Source organism: Bos indicus, chromosome 6 (assembly GCF_029378745.1).
Source record: "Bos indicus isolate NIAB-ARS_2022 breed Sahiwal x Tharparkar chromosome 6, NIAB-ARS_B.indTharparkar_mat_pri_1.0, whole genome shotgun sequence".
Taxonomy (NCBI): domain Eukaryota; kingdom Metazoa; phylum Chordata; class Mammalia; order Artiodactyla; family Bovidae; genus Bos; species Bos indicus.
This window is the reverse complement of record NC_091765.1, coordinates 88,938,636-88,963,196: the sequence shown is the minus strand read 5'-3', so window position 1 is coordinate 88,963,196 and position 24,561 is coordinate 88,938,636. Positions and strand designations below refer to the sequence as shown.

Genomic DNA, 24,561 nt, shown 5'->3' with positions numbered 1-24,561 from the left:
TTATCTCAATTCTGCTTTGTCTGATATTAATAATAGCTCTACCAGCTTTGCCACAGCTGATATTTTCATGATATGTCTTTTTCTATTCTTTTAACCTCTCTCTGTCTTTATACTTAAAGTACGTTTCTTTTAGGCATCATATATTTAGCTCTTGCTTTTTTATCCAGACTGTCAGTCTCTGCCTTTTAATCAGTGTATTTGATCCATTTTTACTTAATGTAGTTATCAGTGTTTTGTGTTTAAGTCTACTATTTTGCTAATTGTTTTGTTTGTCCCACTTTGTTGCCCCTTTTTCCATTGTTCATATATTTCAATAGATTGAGTATTTTTAATATTTCATTTTATTACCTCTATTGGGGCTTCCCAGATGGTGCAGCGGTAAAGAATCTACCTGCCAGTGCAGGAGAGGCGGGTTCAGTCACTGGGTTGGGAAGATCCCCTGGAGTAGGAAATGGCAACCCACTCCAGTATTCTTGCCTGGAAATTCCATGGACAGAGGAGCCTGGCAGACCATGGGGCTGTACTGTGGGGCTGTAAAGAGTCAGACACAGCTTAGTGACTGAGCATGTAAGCACAACATCCTGCTAAAAGTGACATTGCCTCTGTATTTTTTTTTTGTTTTTTTTTTTTTCCTTCAAAGTTTAGTTCAAATAGTATTTATTGCTCTGTCTCAAGTTCATTGGTCCTTCTGCAGTGTCATCCAGTTCATTTTTAATAACAGATACTTTATTCAGCAGTGGAAATTCTCTTTGATCTTTCAGTTTTGTAGATTTTTATTTCTTGCAGCAATTTGTTCACATTGTCTTTGTATCCGTGAACATTATTTTAAAGAGCTTTAAAGTTTTGTTTGCTCATTCCATTCCTGTCATTTCAAGATCTGTTTCTATTATGTTTTTTCCCTAGTTACTGGACGTACTTTCTTTTTTGCAAGTCTAGTAATTTTTGTTTGATGCTGAATAATGTGATTATTGGGCTTCTTAAAGAGTGCACTTGCTAATGCAGGAGATGCAAGAGATGTTGGTTCAGTCCCTGGGTCAGGAAGATTTGGAGAAGGAAATGACAACCTGCTCCAGTACACTTGCCTAAAAAATCTCGTGGACAGAGGAGCCTGGAAGGCTACAGTTGATGGGGTTGTGAAGAGTTGGATATGACTGAGTACACATACACTTAACTTAGTGTGATTATTACATTGTCAATTATCTAAATATTATTGTACTTCTTTAAGAAGTATTGAATTTAATTTTGACTAGCAAGTTACTTGCAAATAAGATTCATTCTTTTGAGGCTTGTTTTGAAGCGTTCTTATGGCATCTTTCTAGTATTTATACACCAAAGTTAGAGAAGCCCCTCTCATTCATATATGTGACCTTTCTGGATTCTCTACCAAATACCTGAAGTGGTCAGTGAAATCCTTTTCCTCTGGCTGGTTGAATCTCTTCCTACAGGGTTGAATCCAACCCTATAGGAGCCCTTATAGTTGTTAGGTTATAGCTCTGTAATGATTCTGTTCCTGGTTCTTCTCTCCAATTTTCTGCCTCATAAATTTTAGCATTCTCAGCTTCTCCAATTTCTGGTCTTTGTCTCCTGAACGAAAGAGGGCTTAGTTCTCTGCTTTGTTTTCCTCAAATAATGCTGGATGTAGTAGAAAGATGAAGAGGTAGTAGGATTCACTTCTTTCTTTGCAGTTATCATACCCCTGTTTTGTCTAAAGAAATGGGAAGCTACCAGTTACTTTGTTGTAACTCTAAACCGTATAGTCACTGTATGTAAACTGCTGGGTTGTGGAGAGAGTTATACTCAAATAGACCAAGTTGTGGCAAATTTGCAGTGAAATATCTATGGTGGCCAATGCTGCTGCTGCTGCTAAGTCACTTCAGTCGTGTCTGACTCTCTGCAACCCCATAGACGGCAGCCTATCAGGCTTCCCCGTCCCTGGAATTCTCCAGGCAAGAACACTGGAGTGGGTTGTCATTTCCTTCTCCAATGCATGAAAGTGAAAAGTGAAAGTGAAGTCTCTCAGTTGTGCCCGACTCTTCATGACGCCATGGACTGCAGCCTACCAGGCTCTTCCATCCATGGGATTTTCCAGGCAAGAGTACTATGGTGGCCAATAGAATGTCACATCTTACAGTCTTTCTAACTCTTACTGTTTAGTTGTAAAGTTATTTCATAACTTATACATGCAGTATTTACTCAACAGGTACAGTGTCAAACAAGTCCATTGTAAATGCTTCTGACACAATCAATTGCCAGTATTAACTGTTTATAGCATACTGTGTTTTTGCAGCAGCATTTAATATACTTTTCATAGTACATTTTAAAGAAGCCTGCTGCTGCTGCTAAGTTGCTTCAGTCATGTCTGACTCTGTGCAACCCCATAGACGGCAGCCCACCAGGCTTCCCCGTCCCTGGAATTCTCCAGGCAAGAACACTGGAGTGGGTTGTCATTTCCTTCTCCAATGCATGAAAGTGAAAAGTGAAAGTGAAAGTGAAGTCGCTCAGTCGTGTCCGACTCTTAGTGACCCCATGGACTGTAGCCCACCAGGCTCCTCCATCCCTGGGATTTTCCAGGCAAGAGTACTGGAGTGGGTGCCAATTGCCTTCTCCGTTAAAGAAGCCTAATCATGTTTAATGAGAAATTCTAAAAATTGCTCTCAGCTGCCTATGTTCTGGAAAGTAAATACGTTTTGAAGCAGTTAAAAAAAAAAAAAACTGTTTAATGTTATTACTAATGGCAAACACTGTATTGTCAGGTCTTTAGGAATGAGATGGAAAGCTTCATTAATTATAAAATTTCATAGAAAACTTGAAAATTTTTAAATGGTTCAAAGAAAGATAAAATGAGCAATGCTAAATTTTGCTGTTTCCTTTTAGTCATATGTTATGCAGATAGTTACATGCACTTTTTTAACAAATCGGGACTCTGTTATTTAAAAATATTATATATCTTGATTTTTCCCACCACACATTGTATTTTTAATTTATTTTTTAATTGGAAGAAAATCACTTTACAATGTTGTGTTTGTTTGTGCTGTACAACAATGCAAATTAGCCATAATTATATATATATTCCTCTCCCTTTTGAGCTTCCCACCCCATAGAGCTCCAGGTTGTGCTCCTTATGTTATATAGTAATTTCTCACCAGCTATCTATTTTATACATGATAGTGTATATTGTACGGAGAAGGCAATGGCACCCCACTCCAGTACTCTTGCTTGGAAAATCCCATGGACGGAGGAGCCTGGTAGGCTGCAATCCATGGGGTCGCTAAGAGTCGGACACAACTGAGCGACTTCACTTTCACTTTACACTTTCATGCATTGGAGAAGGAAATGGCAGCCCACTCCAGTGTTGTTGCCTGGAGAATCCCAGGGACAGGGGAGCCTGGTGGGCTGCCGTCTCTGGGGTCGCACAGAGTCGGACACGACTGAAGTGACTTAGCATAGCATAGCATAGCATAGTGTATATTGTAAATGCTACTTTCTCTATTCATCCCACTCTCCTTCCCCACTGTGTCTATAAGTCAGTTCTCTACATCTGCATCTCCATCACTTCCCTGAAAAAATTCATCAATACCATTTTTCTTTATTCTGTATATTAATATCTTGATATATGATATTTTTCTCTTTCTGACTTACTTCACTCTATAACAGGCTCTAGGTTCATCTACCTCACTAGAACTGACTCAAATTCGTTCTTTTTTATGGCTGAGTAATATTCCATTGTATACATGTATGATACCATCTTTATCCATCCATGGATAGATGGACATCTAGGTTGCTTCCACATCCTGGCTATTGTAAATAATGCTGCAGTGAAAATTAGGGTACGTGTATCTTTTAGAATTGTGGCTTTCTCATGGTATATGCTCAGTAGTGGGATCCTCGGTCCCCACAGAGTGGGATTGCTCGGTCATATAGTAGATTTAGTTCTAGTGTTTGTTTTTTTTTTTTTATGAAATCTCTATACTGTTCTCCATAATGGCTGTACTAGTTTACACTCCCACCAACAGTGCAGGAGGGTTCCCTTTTCTCCACATCCTCTCCAGCGTTTATTGTTTGTAGGTTTTTTTGATGATGGCCATTCTGACTGTTGTGAGGTGACAACCCATGTATTTTTTTTAAATGAACTAATTTATTTTTGGCTGTGCTGTGCCTTTGTTGCTGCACGGACTTTTCTCTAGTTGCGGAGAGCTGGGGCTGCTGTCTAGGTGCAGTATGTGGGCTTCTCATTGCAGTGACTTATCTTGTTGTGGAGCACGGGCTCTAGGGTGTGCAGGCTTCAGTAGTTTTGGCTCCTGGTCTTTAGAGCACAGGCTCAATAGTTGTGGTGCACGAGCTTAGTTGCTCCGTAGCATGTGGAATGTTCCCAGACCAAGGATCGAACTTGTGTCTCCTCCTTTGGCAAGAGGATTCTTTATCACTGAGCCACTGGGAAAGCCCTCATCTTTGATTTCTTTCATCAGTGTCTTCAGGTTTTCTGCATACAAGTCTTTCGTCTCTTTAGGTGAGTTTATTCCTAGGTCTTTTATTGTTTTAGTTGCAACGGTGAATGGCATTGTTTTCTTAATTTCTGTTGTGGACTTTTCCTTGTTAGAGTGTTTAGGAATGTGAGGTATTTCTGTGTATTAATTTTGTATCTTGTGACTTTGCTATATTCGTTGATTAGCTCTAGTTAATTTTCTGGTGGCATCTTTAGGGTTTTCTATGTATTAGTAAATATGTCATCTGTAAACAGTGAGAGTTTTACTTTTTCTTTTCCAATCTGGTTTCTTTTTATTTCCTTCCCTTCTCTGATTGTCGTGGCTAGGACTTCCAAAGCTGTATTGAATAATAGTGGCCAGAGTGGGCACCCTTGTCTTATTCTTAATCCTAGAGGAATTGCTTTCAGTTTTTCACCATTGAGAATAATGTTTGCTGTGGGTTTGTCATATATCACCATTATTATGTTGAGGTATGTTCCTTCTATACCTATTTTCTGGAGAGTTTTACTGTAAAGGAATGTTGAAGTTTGTCAAAAGCTTTCCCTGCATCTGTTGAGATGATTATATGGTTTTTATCTTTTAATTTGTTAATATCATATTGATTGCTTTGCATATATTAAAGACTTCTTGCAGCCCTGGGATAAAGCCCACTTGATCATAATGTATGTTCCTTTTAATGTGTTGTTGGATTCTGTTTGCTAGAATTCATCCAAAACAGTAGATTGGACTTGTTATTCAAGTGCACATGGAACATTCTCCAGAATGCATGTGGAACATTTTCCACATCTTGGGTCACAAATCAAGCTTTGGTAAATTTTTAAAAATTGCAATCATTTCAAGTATTTTTTTCTGACCACAGTGCTTTAAGATTAGATATCACCTTTGCTGACAAATGTCGAAATAGTTAAGGCTGTGGTCTTTCCAGTAATCATGTATGGATGGGAGAGCTGGACCGTAAGGAAGGCAGAATACCAAAGAATTGATCCTTTCGAACTGTGGTGCTGAGGAAGACTCTTGAGAGTCCCTTGAACAGCATGGAGATCAAACCAGTCAATCTTGAAATCAACCCTGAATACTCATTGGAAGGGCTGGTGCTGGAGTTTAAGCTCCGATCCTTTGGCCAGCTGAAATGGGAAGAGCTGACTCATTGGAAAAGACCCTGATGCTGGGGAAAATTGAAGGCAAAAGAAGAAGAGGGCAACAGAGGATGAGATGGTTGGATAGCATCACTGATTCAGTGGACATGAACTTGGGCAAACTCTAGGAAATGGTGAAGGACAGGGAACCCTGTCATGCTGCAGTCCATGGAGTCGTGAAGAGTTGGACACTGCTTGGCAACTGAACAACAATCACTGATGAAAATAGATGCAAAAGTCTCCTCACACATTATTTATATTTTGCTGTATCCTTATATTTATATTTTGCTGTATCCTTAAATATTTTCTGGAAGTATCAATTTAAATATGTCAATTTTTTTCTTTTGCTATTATAAATAATTTAGCAATGAGTATTTTCCTGTGTTTTCTGTATTTCAGAAAACTTCTAGTAGATTTCTAGATCAAAGGATATGGATTTTGAAACCTTAATTACATTAATATATATTTTGTGTAAAGATTTTGAAGCATAAGGAAAAAGCATATCTTAATACTTGTGTCTTGGTCTTTTGCTCACATCTGATATATTTTTACTAGACTTCAGAATATTATATCCTAATTTTTAATATATATATACCTTGAGCGTTTTTCTGTTTTGGTGATTGCATAATATTCTAGCTGAAGAATATAACTGACTGCTTTTATATTGTTGGATACTTGGGTTATTTTTAGGTTTTCTACTGGAAAAACATTTTTAAAATGTCAGTTGGTCATTTTCTAAGGAAATACGGCTTTATTTTTTGAAGAAATCTCTATGTACTGATGTGAATCTTTGTCAAATATGATAGATTTTTTCTGGGAAATTTACATTTTATATAAGGGTATTTTATATGTATATGATTTTTAATTTACTTTTTAATTGAAGGATAACTTCTTTATAGAAATTTGTTGTTTTCTGTCAAACATCAGTGAGAATCAGCCATTAAGTATATATATGTCCCCTCTCTCTTGAACATCCCTCCCATCTCCCCCCATCCCACCCCTCTAGATTGTTACAGAGCCCCTGTTTGACTTCCCCTGAGTCATACAACAAATTCCCATTAACTGTCTTTTTTACATATTGTAAATTTCCAAGTTACTCTCTCCATATATCTCACCATCTCCCTCCTGTGTATCTTTGTGAAGATTGTCTTCTTTTATATTTAAAAACATCTTTTCCTCTTCTGGAGATCAGCTAATATTTATCTATATATTTTTTGATCCAGTTCTACTGGAGTTTATTTTATATTGTGATACATGATGTGAAAAAAAGTTGAGAATCTTAACTTTTTCCCCTAGCACTATTTAATGAGATGATTAATTAGTGAGGTCATTTTGTATTTCAGGGCACCTGTTCTTTACAGTATCAACATCTCTTTGACTAGGATTGACTAAATTCTATGAATAATCCTTGAGTAAGAACAGAGTTAAACTTGAACACTAGTCCTCCAAAGGTGTACATTTGGCATTATAGTTGTTCTTTGATGGACTGATACAGTCCAACCCCTGATGGAAAGTAGAGTGTGATCATGGTGGTAGTTGAGGTAAGGACATCTTAAAGGTAGGAGTGAATGCTTGATCACAAGAATACAGTGATCCAGCTTTATTCATCAGTGCCTAGCATAGTGCTGAGTACATTAGAAGTATTTTGATGTGTTTAATAACTGAGAGAAAGTGTGAGAAAGATTCTGACGCCCTTTATGTGATTTAGAAAATATTTGATTGTTTTTGAACATAAACAAAGGCTAATGGCATTTAGAATTGTTAAATGCCTTTCAATTAAGAGAAGCTGTTTTTGTCTTCATACATAAGCTACTTTCATGATGGAGTTAATTAATCTTCACCTTTCGAGCAGTGGTTTAACCTTGGTCTTGCATTTGCATTACCTAGGAGCTTTTAAAAATTCTTAATGCCCAAGCCATACCCCTACAAGATTAAATATCTAAGGTTATCTCCCAGGCATTAGTACTTTTTCTGTTAATTCTGTTGTATAGCTAAATTTCAGAACCACTGCTCTAAGACTGGTTAAACAGAATATAAAGCAATATACCCCCTAATTCTCCAGATGTCTTACTCTATTTGGGCTGCTATAACAAAGTACCATAGATTAAGTGGTTTGTAAACAGAAATTTACATTTCATAGTTCTGGAGGCTGGAAGTCTGAGATCTCAGGGTGCTGGCGTGGTGTTAGGTTCTACTGAGGACCCTCTTTCTTTCATGTTGCAGAGAGCCATCTTGTATTTTCATGTGTTGGAGTGCAAAAAGAGGAAGCATGTTCTCTTATAAGGGCACTGATCCCATTGACGGTGTCTTCCTCATGACTTCTAATCCTATTACTTCCCAAAGGCCTCACTGCAGTATCATTACATTGTGAGGTAGATTTCAGCATACGATTTTGTGGGGGACACAAACATTGTAGTCCATACTACCAAGGAAGTAAAGTTGCATCTTTATTAAATGCTGAATAGAAGCAGACCTTTGAGTTGGCTGACATTTCGTAAAAAAATTCAGAAGAGGAGATTCTCCAGTCTATTATGATAGACTTTTTCAGTGTTTAAATAATCTGGACAAAAATGTTCTTTCTGTATTTTATAATATAAACCTATTTTGTTCTGTAATCAGTGCAGACAGAGACAAAAGCTCTCCTGTGTTTCTTTTTTAGGATTCTGAAATTCATGATGGGTTAAAAATACAAGTCAATCTCTGTTAGGACAAGAACATTTTTAGTGTTTAATGTCTTTCTGGCCTCAAAAAAGGATATATACTAAACTGTATGAATTTTCATTGCAATTATACTCCTCTAGGTGAAAAAGATATAATTCATGGATATACTCTGCTGTCAGAAATATTTTTAAGATGATAAAAAATGGAAAGCATGGAGGTGTATTTCAGGGTTTCAACATAAAGGACTTGTCAAAGTTAAATATCTTTAATGATATAACTTAATGACATAATTCAAGAAATATTTATTGACTGCTTCCTTGGTGTACTGCTCTTGGCTTAGACAACAGCAATGAAAAGATAGATGAAGTTCCTACTTTCTTGGGACTTTTATTTTAGTTGAAAAGACTGACAGTATGTAATTTGACTAGAAAATAAATAATAGAAGTTAATATTATCATTATTACTATTGGAAAATGAAGTCAAGGTGATGGGGATGAACCATGACAGAGAGAAGGAGGGTTCATAGGGTCACAAAATCATACTCTGCTGCTGCTGCTAAGTCACTTCAGTCGTGTCCGACTCTATGCGACCCCATAGATGGAAGCCCACCAGGCTCCTCTGTCCCTGGGATTCTCTAGGCAAGAACACTGGAGTGGGTTGCCATTTCCTTCTCCAATGCAGGAAAAGTGAAAAGTGAAAGTGAAGTCGCTCAGTCGTGTCCGACTCTTAGCGAACCCATAGATGGAAGCCCACCAGGCTCCTCCGTCCATGGGATTTTCCAGGCAAGAGTACTGGAGTGGGGTGCCATTGCCTTCTCCGCAAAATCATACTCTAAGGAATGACAAATTTAAGTGAAACCTGAGTGATCAGAAGAAACTAGCCATTTGAAAATCTTAGTAAATGGCAGCAGAGAGGGAACTGTAATTGTAAATTTCTAGGGTATACCTCTACATTTAACTTTTTTAAAACCTTTATCTTCATTTTTAATTTTGGCCACATTGAGTCTTGATTGCTGTTTGTGGGCCTTCTTTAAGTGTGGAGAGTGGCACATGGGCTTCTAACTGTGGCGGCTTCTCTCGTGGAGCACAGGCTCTATGGCGCACAGGCTTCAGTAGTTGCAGCATGTGGGCTCTAGTCCCTTGTGGCGCAAGGGACTTAGTTGCCCTGCAGCATGTGGGATCTTCCTGGACCCAGGATTGAACCCTTGTCACCATCATTTGCAGGCAGATTCTTAACCACTGGACCACCAGGGAAGTCCTACATAATGTTACGAAGGGGATTGGAAGAGGTTGAATTAATGATTCAACCTTGTATTTTATATAAGGTAATGGAAAATTGAGAAAATGTTTTCTTCAGAAAAATAGATGACTTCAGGCTGGAAGGTGCCTGATATCCTATTTCTTTGTCCTGCTGGATTTTTTTTCCCCTTTCTTTTCCCTCCCACTTTCCTTGTCTCTTTCCACCCACCTTTATTGCCATAATTTGAGGCAGTTGGAGCCACAAATAGAAAAAGATGTGTTGGGGAAAGAAAGGCTAATTTTTAGAATGTGCTATAGCTACTTTCTCTTGGATGGGCTCACAGGAAGTAAGAGTTGTTAAGATCTTTGATATCAAACTCTTCAAATTCTTGTATATCTTTTTCATTGTGTGCTCAGTTGCTCAGTGGTATCTGACTCTTCGGAGCCCCATGGACTGTAGCCTGCCAGGCTCCTCTGTCCTTAAATTTTCTGAGGAAGAATACTGGAGTGGGTTGCCATTCCTTACTCCTGGGGATCTTCCAGACCCATATTGATTTATTTATTTTCTTGGCTGCACTGGATCTTCATTGCTGCATGCAGGATTTTTCTAATTGTGAGTGGAAGCTATCTCTAGTTGCAGTGCGCTAGCATCTCTTGTTGCGGAGTGCTAGCTCTAGGGCATGAGTGCTTCAGTAGTTGTGGCACATGGGCTCGGTAGTTGCATCTCTAGGGCTCTAGAGCATAGACTCAGAATGCTGGAGTGGATTGTCATGCGCGTCTCCAGGGGATCTTTCCAACCCAGGGATTGAACCTGCATCTCTTATGTCTCCTGCATTGGCAGGCAGGTTCTTTACCACGAATGCCACCTGGGAAGCCCTACATTAATATCTAGAGTGGAGGAATTAAAGAAATAAAAAACTGACAATATCAAATGCTAGTGAGAATCCAAAGCATCCAGAACTCTCATACATTGCAGGTGGGAATGCAAAATGGTATTGTCATTTATAAAAGTCTGCTGTTTTCTTAAAAATTTAAAAACACATTCTTTTTCTCGTGTGTTTATCCATAGGAAATGAAAACATGCCCACATAAAGCCTAGTACTCAAATATTCATTAATTACTGAATAGCTAAGCAAAGAGATATATCCATATGATGGAAAGGTATTCAGAAATAAAAGGGAATGAACTACTGATGCGATGCGTGCTGTAGAGTAGATGAATTTTAAAGGCATTGTGCATTTGTAAAAGAGGCTGCACTCAAAACTTTGAATAATTCCATTTCCTTCTGGAAAAGAGAAAAATGAAAGTAACAGAAAGCATGATTACTAGGGTGGTGATAAGAGATTGCCTATAAAGGAGCAGGAGAAATGTTTGCGTATAAGAAATACTGTCTATCTTGATTGTGGTGAAAATTATATAACTATATATTTGCCAATATCCATAGATTTGTATGGGACTTCCCTGGTGGCTCAAGATGGTAAAGAATCTGCCTGCAATGCAGGAGATGCAGATTCGATCCCTGGGTCAGGAAGATCCCCTGGAGAAGGGACTGGCTACCCACTCCAGTATTCTTGCCTGGAGAATTCCATGGACAGAAAAGTCTGGCCAGTTACAGTCCATGATGTCACAGAGTCTGACACAACTGAGCGACTAACCCTTCACTTGCAGTCTTCCCTCCAATAGATTTATACAACTAAAAATGGGTGAACTTTATTCTAACTTATACTTTGATAAACCTGATTTTCAAAGAAATTTAATTGGCTATAGGAAGAAAAAGAATGGAGGGAAATACAGTGTTCTCTTGATGTTACTTCTCTTGGGAAAACAAGCTGTTGCTGTAACTGAATCTTACAGTGACTTAATATTGATGTCAGGCTGTGCTGTGCTTAGTTGCTCAGTCCTCTCTCTGTGACCTCATGAAATGTGTAGCCTGCCAGGCTCCTCTGTCCATGGAATTCTCCAGGCAAGACTACTGGAGTGGGTTGTCATGCCCTCCTCCAGGGGATATTCCCAACCCAGGGATCAAACCCAGGTCTCCCACATTGCAGGCTGATTCTTTACCATTTGAGGCACCAGGAAGCCCGATGCCAAGACTTTTTTTTTCTGTTTACTTAAAAAGTATTTCTGTTGCATGTGCATTTCAGACTGAATTACATATACTAGCAAGTTAATCCTATATACCTCAAAATAATACAAATTGTTTTGATACTTCTTTTGTAATTTTTGTTAGAAATATGGAAATAAGTTATTCTTGATATTTTTGAGGATCTAGAATTTAAAGTATTAAATTTTCTTTGAAGATCTAAATTATTAAATTATTTGCTAGGATTACACAGTAGAAAACTATGTTGTCCTTTTATTGGTATTTTTATAAGGTAAGCAGTATAGAAGAGTACAGATAAGTAAAATTCTCTTGATGATTTCACTCCTTGATCACCACTTGAGTTATATATTTTGAAATTTTTGTTTTCTTGAATATACATATATTTTGTTTTTAATCAACTTAAGCAGACATATACCATGCCTGCTTTTCTGAGACTTAAATTTTTCACCTAATGAAATGTAATATTGATACTTTTCGACATCAGTGTTTGTGTATTCATTCAGGAAATATGTTTGAGTTTAAGCTTAATGTTTTTAAGGCCCTGTTCTGTTTGCAAAGCAAGGAACAAAGTATGGTCCTTGCCTAAGTGAATTTATATTCAAATAAGATAATAAACAAGTTGGAAAATGTCACTGCAGTGTTAAGTTTCATAAAGATAAATAAGTCTAAAGAGATGAAAATTAAAGGGACAGAAAGAATAGAGTGAGTACATTTAAATAGTCATGGTATAAGTCTTTATATATATGTAGATCTGCTTTATTCTTCAGATGGTTGTTCATTGCTTCATAACCCAAAACTATTATTCTGTTGATGGGTATATGGATTACATAATTTTTTCTGTTATCAGTTCTATAATAAACATACTTGTACATTTTTTTTTTTTGCTGACATATACAAGTATTTCTGCAGTCTAAATTCCTAGAATGAAAATTGCATTTTAAATGTTGATTATAGAGTCTACCATATTATTCCCCAAAACAGACAATATCTGTCAATGGATAAAAAATAATACCTCATTTTAATTTGTATTTGCCTGATTGCCAGTGAGGTTGAGCATATTTGTTGGTCATTTGTTATGTCTTGTATAAATTGCCTACTCATATCATTTTGCCTATTGTGGGGTTTGCCTTTTTCTTACTGAAATTTTAGGATTTCATTAAAATTCTGTTTATAATATAACCATCATATTTTATGACATTTTCTGCTAACCTGTCAATTGTCTTACTTTATGGAATCTTTGGATTTTTCATTTTTATACTGTCGAAATCTATCAGTCTTTTCCTTCCTAGCTTCTAGGTTTTGTGTCTTTCCTGAAAAGCCTTCTTATAGTAATTTAGCCTTTTATGTTTTCTTCTACTATGTCTTCAGTTTTATTTATGTTTCTAGTAGATTTTAATTCATCTGGAATTTTTAAAATATATGTTTTATGGCTGAGACCTAACTAATTTTTTCAGTTTTGTAACCATTCTCCCAAAATAATTTATTGAACAATGTCTTTTTTTCCCACTGACTTGAAGTATCATCTGTATCATAATTTAAAAGTCCAAAATATGTTTGTTCTGGATTTAATACTCCATTGTTTTGATGATTATCATTTTATATTTGACATCTGGTAGGGCACCCCTCCCCATTGTCTTTTTCAAAAAAATTTTGGCAATTTCTGTGTATTTTCTCTTCCAGATGAACTTTAGAATCAACATGTCAAGTTCCATTAAAAATCCCTTTGGGATTTTGATTGGAAGTGCATTGAATTTACAGATTAATTTGGGGAGAATTGACATCTTTACACTATTGAATCTTCCCATCCAGGAACATGGTATGCCTCTCCATTTCTTCAGGTGTTCTTTTATGTCCTTTAGTAAATTTTATCAGTTTTTTTTTTTTCATGTAGGTCTTACATTTTTCTTGTTAGGTTTATTCCTGGGTATTTCGTAGTTTTTGTTGTTACCGTGAATTACATCTTTTCTTCCATTTTGCACTTTATTTTTCAATTGGTTATTGCTAGTATATAGGAAATCTGCTGATTTTTGTATGTTGATCTTACCATTTACTTAATTGTTGATTGATTCTCTTGAAATTTCTAGAAGGATGATTATGTTTTCTGCAAATGATGGCATTTTGTTGTTTCCCTTTTCAGTATTTATACTTCTCTATTTTTTGTTTTGTTTTCTGGTCTTATTGCATTGCTTAGGTTTCCAGACCTGTTCCCTACTAGTTCTGATTTGGACATCTTTTCTGATTTAAATGGAATGCTTCTAATTTTTAAACTTCTACATTTATATATGCCTTAGATTTCTGATAGAATACCTTGTCAGAAACAAAAGTAACCTTCTTGGCTTAAAAGTATTTCTGTGGTAATAGATAATATGTTTTATCATGTGTTTTTGTTAAGATGATACATATTCTTTTCACCTAGCAGTTTAATGTAGTATATTACATTAATATATTTGCCTAATATTGGTAATGGTGTTTGTCATTTTTAGTATTTATTCAGCAAGTGTTTGGATGCTTGTAATATTGTATTGCATTGTGCCAGGAACTTTGCCACAAACTGGTGATAGCGCTGAGTAAGTCTGATTGGTTCCTCTCTTTTTTAAATGGAGAAGAGAGATAATAAGCAAGTACTCAAGAACAAGATAATTTTAGACTATGGTAGTACTGTGGAGGAAATAAAGAGAATGGTGTGGTAGAGAAATGAGGAGAGTACCTCTGATATTATCATCTGAGAAGGTAAAATATAAACTAAGACCTGAAGAATGGTGAAAGCATTGGCAAAAGCATTCCAGGTAGGGGAAGATCACATATGACTGTGTCTCATGTTTTCTCGATCCCCTTTCATGTATGTGTTGTGCACTGTACTTTTTATACAACTGCCAAATTAACTTTGTAAATAATATAATAATGTTATGTTCCTTCTGAAAGGTAGATGTATAACTATTGTTAAGGTTTCTTCTGTGGATATATTCTATTACATTTCTACCTTTCCTTGAGGTAATTTTGATGATTTCTTTTCTTAGAAAATCATCCATTTTTTTTTTAGACTTTCCCATTTACTGATGTATCAGTTGTGCTTAGTTCTCTAATTTTAATGATTCGTTGTATTTTTTATTCTCTGGTTTTCCATAATCAGACTTGTTAAAGGCTGTTTCTCTTGTCAGACTTACCCAAGAAGTAGTGTTTGGTTTTATTTATTACTTTTGTATCTCTGAATTTCTTCATTTCTATGTTTATCACTGTAAGTTATATTGATATATTTTTATTTGTATTTTATTTTTGAAACTTTTTATGTGTTTAAACCTTTTTTGTGTTATACTGAATATATTTAAGGCTTTAAATTTTTCTTTAAGAATTGCTGGGACCAATTCCATTTCAAATGATATGCTCACAATGTTAGTTTTCACTTTCTCTATATTCTAAGAGTTCATTAGTAGGTTATTTTCTTTTCTTTTAAAATTCTCAAGTGTAGTGTTATCCTTTTATTGATAATTTTTAGTTTCCTTTAGCTTTATGGACCTCGGATGTAGCCTGTGTTATTTTTAAAAAAAACCTGTTGAGATTTTCCTTTGCTTAAGATATAATCAGGTTTTTATTTGCTTTCAAAGACTATGTTCTTTGTTCATATGATATACTAAGTTCTGTTTCACTATGAAATATAAGTATAGTTTGTTAATTCTATTTTTGAAGTGCCCATACCTGTATTGTCTACTTGATTTCCTCATTTTCTGATAGGTATTTGGAAAGTTTCCCGCTAAGTTGTGTGAATTTTCAAGTTGCTTAAGTTTCTAATATTTTTACTTTATATGTTTCTGTGTTGCATTGTCAGAGTACGTAGAAGTTGAGCTGTCACACACTCCCAGTATATTGTATCTATTATTATTATAGATTTTTTTTTCTATGTAATATGTTTTGCCTTGAATTCTTCCTTTATTCATGTTAATAATGGCACCTTTGATTAAGATTGCTTTTTTACACCTCTGTTTTCAACTTTTATGACAAAATATTTTAGATTTTTTTCTCTTGTAGTACCATGTAGTTGAGTTTTTTCCTTTTTTCTTATTTAAATCCTAATCTATAAGATTTTCCACTCTCTTTTATATTAAATAGTTAAGTCTTTGGGTTTTTGGTTTTTTTCCTAACATCGACAATTAATGACAAAGATGCGTTTTCTTATTATCCCACAACCTGTCCCCCTTGTGTTTAACTGAATTTGAGTTTTTAAAATTGTTTCCCCCCCAATTTGAAAAATGTTTTCTTCCTGTTCTTCAGAAGGCATTTGATTGAATTTAAACAGTATTTGTAACTAGTTGCTTCCTTTTTTATTAAAAAGTATCTGAAATGTTAACAATAAATTATATTCTACTAATTTCTTTTTTAACTGCTTGGTCTTATGATTTCTTGGCTGTCCTTTTCTTGGATTCATTTTAGTTGTTGAAGGCATAAATTCTCTAAATTCAGAACTGTTTGTGGTTTTTAAATTTTAAAAGTACTTGCATGTCTAAAAATTATTTTGTTCTACAGTTTAGTTTAGTTTAGTTTGTTCTACAGTTTAGTTCTACAATTTTTTAAAAGTTAATTGTGCTTCACTTCTTTTCAGATTGTCTTCTAGCATTTAGTTTTGTATTTGAGAAGTAAATTTTACCAGGTTATGACTCTAGGCGGGGTGTGTGTGTAATCTGTGTGTGTGTGTGTGTGTGTGTGTGTGTAATCTGTATGTGTGTGTATATTTGCATGTACATTTTAATGCCATTTTACAAGAAATTGTTTTATTTTGAGGCTCTTTTTATGATAATTGATGAATAATGATATATACCAGAAGTAGGCTAAATTTATAACTAAATTATTTTGTACTGTTGTTATTGGATTTAAGGAAATCCTTGAAATAATATGTATCTTTAATTCTGTTAGCAAGAAATCTACTTACAAACTCTAGATATGAGGATTCCATAGAATTTTTACTTATTTTAACCATTAATAATTTGTCCACTTTATAAAGTTTATAGTTTCCAAATTTTCACACTAAACTGTTGTAATTTCATAGTGAGCTATTGGAGGCAGATAAGTACTTTGAAGCATAAGAAAAGAAATCATGTTGTACTATTGGGCTTTGTGTTTCTTTATACCACTGATTCTTAGCATATTCCCAGGTCTTGACTGAAATTTATTAGAAGGATAGATAAGTATGAATGAAAGAATGTAGATATTAATCAATCATAAATCAATGAATAGACTTTTGAAAGCTAAATTTATTTTAGTCAAATTTTCTTCAGTTTTATTTATTTTAATCTTAAGATACCAGTACCATAATGTCAGGCTCTTTGTTGATATTCTTTTTCCAGGGACTTTTAAGTGGGCTCTTATTTATTTTCTTATTTTATTTTAATGTATATGTAAATCAGTGTTCAGTGACTCTACTACTACTGGAAAAGTGTATCCCAAATATACTAATTTTGGAATAGTTTAGTCTTTATTAAGAATTGTACTATTTTAGCTGGATTTTACCCTATTTAAGACCATAAAAAATACAGAGCAAAGAAATTTTTATTAGGCTTCAGGATCATGTATGGAAGAGAATAATTATGATGACTATATATTTCTTATTTTATGTATAATAAATCTATATTCAAAGAACTAAGAAGAACACGTACTATGTTTCTCTGGGCTTGTTTCAAAGATATAGTGTAAACTATTAAGAATTACTCAATCAGTGTTACAAAATTTCAAATTAGTCTTTTTTTTTATATTCACCTGTTTATGTGTGACCTTTTGATATTATTATTATCTTGAAATTCAGGTTACCAGCTTGACATTCAATGATAAGTGGAGGGTAGTTTTCAGAACAGCAAAAACAGTAATAAATTGAGATAGTGATGGCATAGGAGGATGGGAGTGTTAAAGTTCAAGATATCCAAATTCTGTAGTTGATAGCATTCTCATTTTTTAAATTATGTTTACTCTTTAAGACTGACTCTTTTTCTTATCCCCACTTTGCATAATCTTTCATTTGATATATTGATCAAATGATTGATAATTCCTAATTAGTTTCTTTATGTCTGTTGTCCTGTATGTTTAAAACCATCTTTCACATGGCCTCTTTCTAAAACACTGTTTTAATGCTTAAACCCTTCAGAAGCTACCATATAAACTGTGGACTTCTCCGCATAATACTGAAAGGCTCCATCTTTTTTAAGCATTATTCTTTTTTACTATTTTCACTTGGAAATATTTTTTCCTTCGTCTTTACAGTCTCTGTATTAGCATCTGTTTAGTACTACTTTCCAATCTTGTTTGATACAGTTAGCTATTTGTACATAAAGTTGCCTTTAGAGTTGCCTTTTTTATATAATATTTGTGGGAGGCATTGATTGTTAAAAAATCATTTTGTATTACCATTCTCCCTTGGCTGTCCTACTACTTTGCGCATAGTATGTAATTGGCAGTGAATATTTGTTAAATTGAATGGAATTTGTAAATATGATACCTAGTTAATCAGAATATACTATATTCTTATTCTTTGGCTTCCCTGGTGACTCAGATGGTAAAGAATCTGCCTACAATGCTGGAGACCTGGAATCGATTCCTGGGTTGGGAAGTTCGCCTGGAGAAGGGAATGGCAACCCACTCCAATATTCTTGCCTGGAGAATTTCATGGACAGAGCGGCCTGGTGGGCTATACAGTCCATGGGATCACAGAGAGTCAGGCACCACTGAGGGACTAACACTTTCACTTTCACTGTGTTCTTTGGCGTGAATACTAGTTTATTACACTATAAAATGGACTGCTTTTCTCTAATATAGCAGTGATAATATATTTGTTCTGAAGAGGAGTTAGTTTGAAATGTTATGCTAATGTTCACAATTGGTCCAGATGACCCTTTATTTCCATGTTTTCATGTGACTTTGTGTTTTGAGTATTCAAGGACTAGGACTTCCATTAATAGCATTAACAAATTCATTCACCGCTGACCATTGTTAAAAAGACTTTGGCTTTTATTGTTAAGCATTTGTGTTCAGTTTATTTTGAGAAGAAAGTAAAAAAATACTTTGTTAATTGGATAGTATTACTTTTAAGTAATTTTTTTTAAACACAAGCAACATCTGTAGTAAAACATCACCCTGAAACTTTAAAAACTAAAAGGATTTAATGTACACGAAAGTATAAAGACTAGTGAAATAAAACCTCTGTAAATCTCCTTTTCAGAGATTTAGCATTATCAAGAATTTGCTACTCAACTTTCGTTTTCCTGAAATACTTTATGGCAAATTCCTGACAGTATTTGTGTATACTCCCAACATGCATCTCTAAAAGATAAAAGCAGTTTCTTACCTAACCAGAGTGATTCCTTTATACTATACTATACCAACTCATATTCAGATTTCTTCATTTGCCTTGAAAATTTCAAATAAGGTCTATATTATTTTGCTGGTATGTCTCTGGAATGTCTCTAATTTAGAACAGTTCTTCCCTTTTACTGTCTTTCTCTCTCTTTTACAACATATTCTATATTTTAGTTGTTTTTGTTTGCTTCTGTTTAACTCAGTGGTTCTCAACTTCCCATCCCTAGAATTTTTGGTTTTTGTTATTTCCTCCAAGGGGAGATTTGGCACTGTCTGGAGATACTTTTGGTGTTGCAACCTGTGATAGGATTGCTATTGGCACCTAGTGGGTAGAGGCCAGGGATGCTGCTAAACATCCTGAAGCGTGTAGGACAGCTCCCAACAACAAAGAATTATCTGGCTCATAATGTCAGTGATGCCAAGATTGAGAAGCCCCAATTTAATTTGTTCCAGATACTTGCCTTAATAATTTTTATAAACTAGAAGTTAATTCAAGGAGGCAACAGTACTTCATAGGAGGTACTGTATATTTTATGTTGCAAAAATCAGGGGCATATAATGTTTAGTTGTCTCACTTCTTTTAATTGAACATTGGGTTCAGGTGATGGCAGCTTTATCCCTTAAATACGGAATTTAAAGTTAGCTTTTCTAGAGCAAAGTGAAACAACAGCCTCTTTTACTGGTAGAAAGAATATTGGAACTTGTTAATTGTATAACTGATCTCTTTTTGTTAGATGTTTAGAAACTTGCTGTTTACATACAGATCCTGTGCTTCTGTTTCCTCATCTGTAGCAATAAACTGAACCTGGCGATTTCTAAGACTGTTGCATTTTGATGGTGATTTCTAAGACTTGTGCGTTTTGTTCTTTGCATTAGATAAGAATTTGATGCACATACACCATTTTATAAAATATCCAGCTAGACAAAACCACACATCCAAAGTAGTTTAGATATAATTTAAATTGTCATGCTTTGAATATCGATAACTTTGACAGATTATTTTCTTTAGGGAAGAATGAATTTAATAAGGACATTCATTTCCTTCTGTCTCTCCCCTCTTCATGAAAGTTATTTATACATTTCATCTAAGGAGTTTCAGAATATTTATGTGAATTTATTATTCAAACCATTTTTAATGTTCCAGAACTTAGCTGTGACTGAAAATGAATTTTTTCTATAGAAATAATATGATAAAAATGAGTTAGGTTTGAATCTAGCCTAATTGTATTTTGGTTTTTAATCTGAGTTTCCTTAGCTAAGGACATGTTAAGGAGGTGTATGCCCATAAATTAGTTGACATTTGAATAGAGTTACTTATTTTTGTATTTTTGTGACTACATCTCCTTATATCTACATGTTCTATAATGTTGTTCAACAATCTTTTCAGGTAGGAAGAGAATTGGTGTTAAAGGAAGGAGCTGTCTTCTACTTCCTCTTCAGAACTCCTATGACGCTTTTTTTCTCTTTCTCTCTCTTTTTACTTTATGCACTTCTGCTCTGTATTATTGTTATTGTTTCATTCTCACATTAAAGAAGTAAGTTCCTAGATACAAGGCCTAATTTTACACATGTGATAGTAGTAAACAGCAGTATCTCTTACTCAAAATTGGTAATAAAAGTGTATTTAATATATCAATGAATATAGCATTTTGTCGTACCTGCTACCTAATACTTGACTTTTCTGTGTCTAGAAAATATACCTTTATATAACTACCTCTCCCTTCCCCAAATACACTACAGCCTTTTAGAATCTGAAAAGAAAGGAGCCTCAAACCATCTCTTATTTATTAAAGAATGATTTGAGTCCTCACAATGAGATAGGCATCATTCTAGTGGCTCCATACCAGCGCTGCAAACAAATTCCCTATTTCTGTGGAGTTTAGATAGACAAAATATATGTATATATCTTAGTCAAAATTTATAACAAAATTATGCAGAAAAAGTGTTTAGAGATGGATGAGATAACTTGCTTAGCTCTCATAGGTAGCAAATGAAGCAGTAATGGTACCTAGGTCTTTAGATCCTGATGGTATCCTTGAAATTAGTTTCTTTTTCATAAATTGGGAGGTAGGGCAGGATATAATAGACATCCACTCCTGTTTTCTTTATCGTATGCCTTTTAAAATTTATAGAACATTTCATAGGCATTTGAATCTACTGTTTTTTAAAATATCAGGTTCTTCACATAGTAAAAATAGTAGGGGTTTACCAGGTGGGTCAGTGGTTAAGAATCCGCCTGCCAAGCAAGAGTCAAGGCTGGATCCCTGGGTTGGGAAGATCCCTTGGAGTCTCAAATGGGAACCCTCTCCAGTATTCTTGCCTGGGAAAATCCCATGGACAGAGAAGCCTGAAGGACTACAAGTCCATGGGTCACAAAAGAGTCAGACATAACTTAGAGACTATACAACAACAACAACAACAAAAAATAGTGGGCTTTAAAATTTAAAAATCAGTGTAAGAGCTTTCAAAAACATTGATTTAGCTATTTGGCTGTGTGGGGTCTTAGTTGCAGCATGTGGGCTCTTCATTTTGGCACACAGGCTTTTCTCTAGTTGCGGCGTATGGACCCGGTAGTTCTGGTGGCTAGGGCTTAGGTACTCCCCCTTCTTAAGTATGTAGGATCTTAGTTCCCCAACGAGGGATTGAATCCCCTGTGTTGGAAGGTGGGATTTTTAACCACTGGACCACCAGGGAAATCCCTGTAAGAACTTTTATGGATGGAAATTTTCTTGGGATCCAGTGGTTAGTACTCCTGGCTTTCACTGCTGAGTGCGCAGATTGAATTCCTAGGCCGGGGAATTAAGATCCTTCAAGTTGCATAGCCAAAAAAAGAACTGTCATGGAATTGATTTAATAAAACATATTTCTGCATTTAGTATGCCTCATGAAAAGATTGAGGTGTATTTTTCTTAGTAAATTTTCACCAAACTTAGTTAAGATGAGGTGTGGCATAAGGGGACCTTATTATCAGGAAATTGCTTTTGATTGAGATTTAATACCTTCTATGATCTAATTTGTAACTTTCTGACTTTTCCTATAGTAAATCCTATATTCTAGCATGTAGAAAGTTTATGTTTGTCTACCAGTACTGTATTCCTTTTCCTTTTGTCTTATACCAATTAGTTATTTTGGTCAAAATCCCTTTATATTTTTTTTTTTTTTGCATGCATTGTCTCCTTTGAACAGTTTTAGTACCTTTTCTCTGTACTTTTGGTTTGGCAGTCTGCACTGCTCTTTGGCTCAGATGGTAAAGAATCTGCCTGCAATGCAGGAGACCCAGGTTTGATCCCTGGGTCACAAAGATCCCCTGGAAGAGGGAATGGCTACCCACTTCAGTATTCTTGCCTAGAGAATTCCATGGACAGAGGAGCCTGGCAGGCTACAGTTTATGGCGTCGCCGAGTCAGACACAACTGAGTGACTAACACACTTTCACTGCTTTTTGATACATTTTGTTTTCTAAAACATTAATTTGAAATATTTAATTTTTCATCTGTTCATTTTACCTATGTACATTTTTTTCATGGTTATTTACTCCTTTTTTTTTTTTTTTTTGTCTTCTATTGTATTGAAAACCTGTAGATACTTTAACAGAGAAAATATCGTTGGGATGCAGTGTTTTCTCTAGAAAGACTCATATTCTGAACCATGGTTAAAGATAAAAAGACATAGTTTTTACCATGCTTAAATTTTGAATCACATATTTCTATGACCAAACCATGGTGAAAAGTCCACTTTCTAATATATAACACTTAAGCTTTCACTGCTTCCTTTATAAATAATTTAAAGTTTATTTAAGAAGTTTATTTTAATCTCCTACCCATCATAGCAATTGTTATAGATTTTTAAAGTTAATATACAGCAAAGTTTTGGAAAGTTTTCAAAGATTTAGAGATTATTTTCAGACTATTCTCTGTGTATTTATATTTGAAATATTAGAAATATGAAATATTATTTCATATTAAACTGTATTGGCTTAAGGGAAATTTTGAAAGAAACATTATCTCCCCCAAATTTAACATTCAGTATTAAATATGTATAGATTAAAAATAGGATTTATGTCTGATTGCTAAACAGGTGACTTTCAAAGATGGAATGATACAGAGTTTCTGATGTTATATTGGTTAAGAATTTATTTCATTTTAGTTATTACAATGTTAAAAGTACTTTAAACTTGTGAAATAAATTTTACCCAAATATGTTAGTGATATTTTATATAATAACTATCACCTTTTTATCAGCAAAATAAAAAAAAAATACATCTTTCTACATATTCTTAAGTTGCACTATGACAAGGGATGTCAAAATAAAACTTTTCCCTTAAAAGTCTTAAGAGCTGCTGTTTCTAATTCTTTACATTTCTTTTCATTGAGTCTGGTATATGTTACTGTATCAGTGGTTCTCATTGTATGATCTGCAGCCCTCTCAAGTTCTCAGAAATCAATTAGAGTGTTCAAAAGGTCAAAATTGTTTTCATCACTATACTAATATGTTACTTGCCTTTTTACTGGGTTGATTTATTTGCACTGATGATACAAAAGCAATAGTAGGTAAAATTGCTGGCCTCTTAAGGCCATGGCATCAAATTATACTAGTATCATTGTATTTATCATTACCATATACTCAGAGTTATAAAATTAAAAAGCCACTTTCACCTGAAGAATAATCTTGATAAAGCAGTAAATACTGATTTTTTGAAATCTCCATATGTGACTACATACCCTATTAATGTTATTATGTGATAAAATGGGACGTACACATAAAGCACTACTGCTGACAGACACACTGTGTCTATCAAACTTAAGACATTTGGCAGATGTTCTCAAAACTGATCGAAGTGAGCCTATCACTTTAAGGAAAACAGTCAGTACTTGTTATTAGTGATAAAATTAAGCTTACAGGCACAAATTAGAATTTCGGAAGTTTTATTTGCCTGAGCTTCACAGCTTTGCAGTACTTAAAAACTTTTGTAATGAAACCAGTAGTGATATTAATGATGTGATTTTTGATATTGCTGGAGAAGGAAATGGCAACCCACTCCAGTATTCTTGCCTGGAGAATCCCATGGACAGAGTAGCCTGGCAGGCTATACAGTCCATGGAGTCACAAAGTTGGACATGACTGAAGCAACTAACACTTTGATATTGTAGTTTGATTTTGAATTTGGTAAATATTAGTAAATATAACCCCTAAGGGAAGTCTTTGGGAGCAGTACAGTACTTTATAGGTGTATAAGGGTGTCCTGAGAACAAAAGATTTGAGAATAGCTGATTTAAGTCTTCTACTGCAGTCAAACTTGTCTAACTAAGTATTAACATCATAACCTCCCTCATGCGCTACCCTTCCCCCATGAAAATAGACGAACACCTATGATTTCAGTAAGGAAAACAAATAGATTACATATGATATGAATAATACTTTCTTAAAATATTCTACAAATTTAATTTTCTACTTTGAACTGTGGGCTTATATATTCCATTGAAATTATTTAGGATTGCCTTGTATTTATCATTGATACTGACGTTAAAATATTTTTCTCTCTTCTTCCTTTTTCTTCTGTTTGTTTCTCTTCCCACTTCCCTTTTCTCCTTTCATTTCTCCCTT

General features: G+C 34.8%; 1 protein-coding gene across 13 annotated transcripts in view; it reads left to right on the top strand.

Annotated features, from left to right (window-relative positions):
• ANKRD17 (ankyrin repeat domain 17) overlaps positions 1 to 24,561 on the top strand; it is a 167,180-nt gene that overhangs the window by 51,952 nt on the left and 90,667 nt on the right. Inside the window, exon 1 of one of the 13 annotated variants that reach the window (XM_019962902.2) lies at positions 6,028 to 13,439. The exons of the other annotated variants lie outside the window; for them this stretch is intronic. Coding sequence (XP_019818461.2) covers positions 13,437 to 13,439 — 3 coding nt within the window. The 5' untranslated portion in view covers positions 6,028 to 13,436. Of the gene's footprint in view, positions 1 to 6,027; positions 13,440 to 24,561 lie in introns of those variants that run through there. 13 annotated transcript variants of the gene reach the window in all.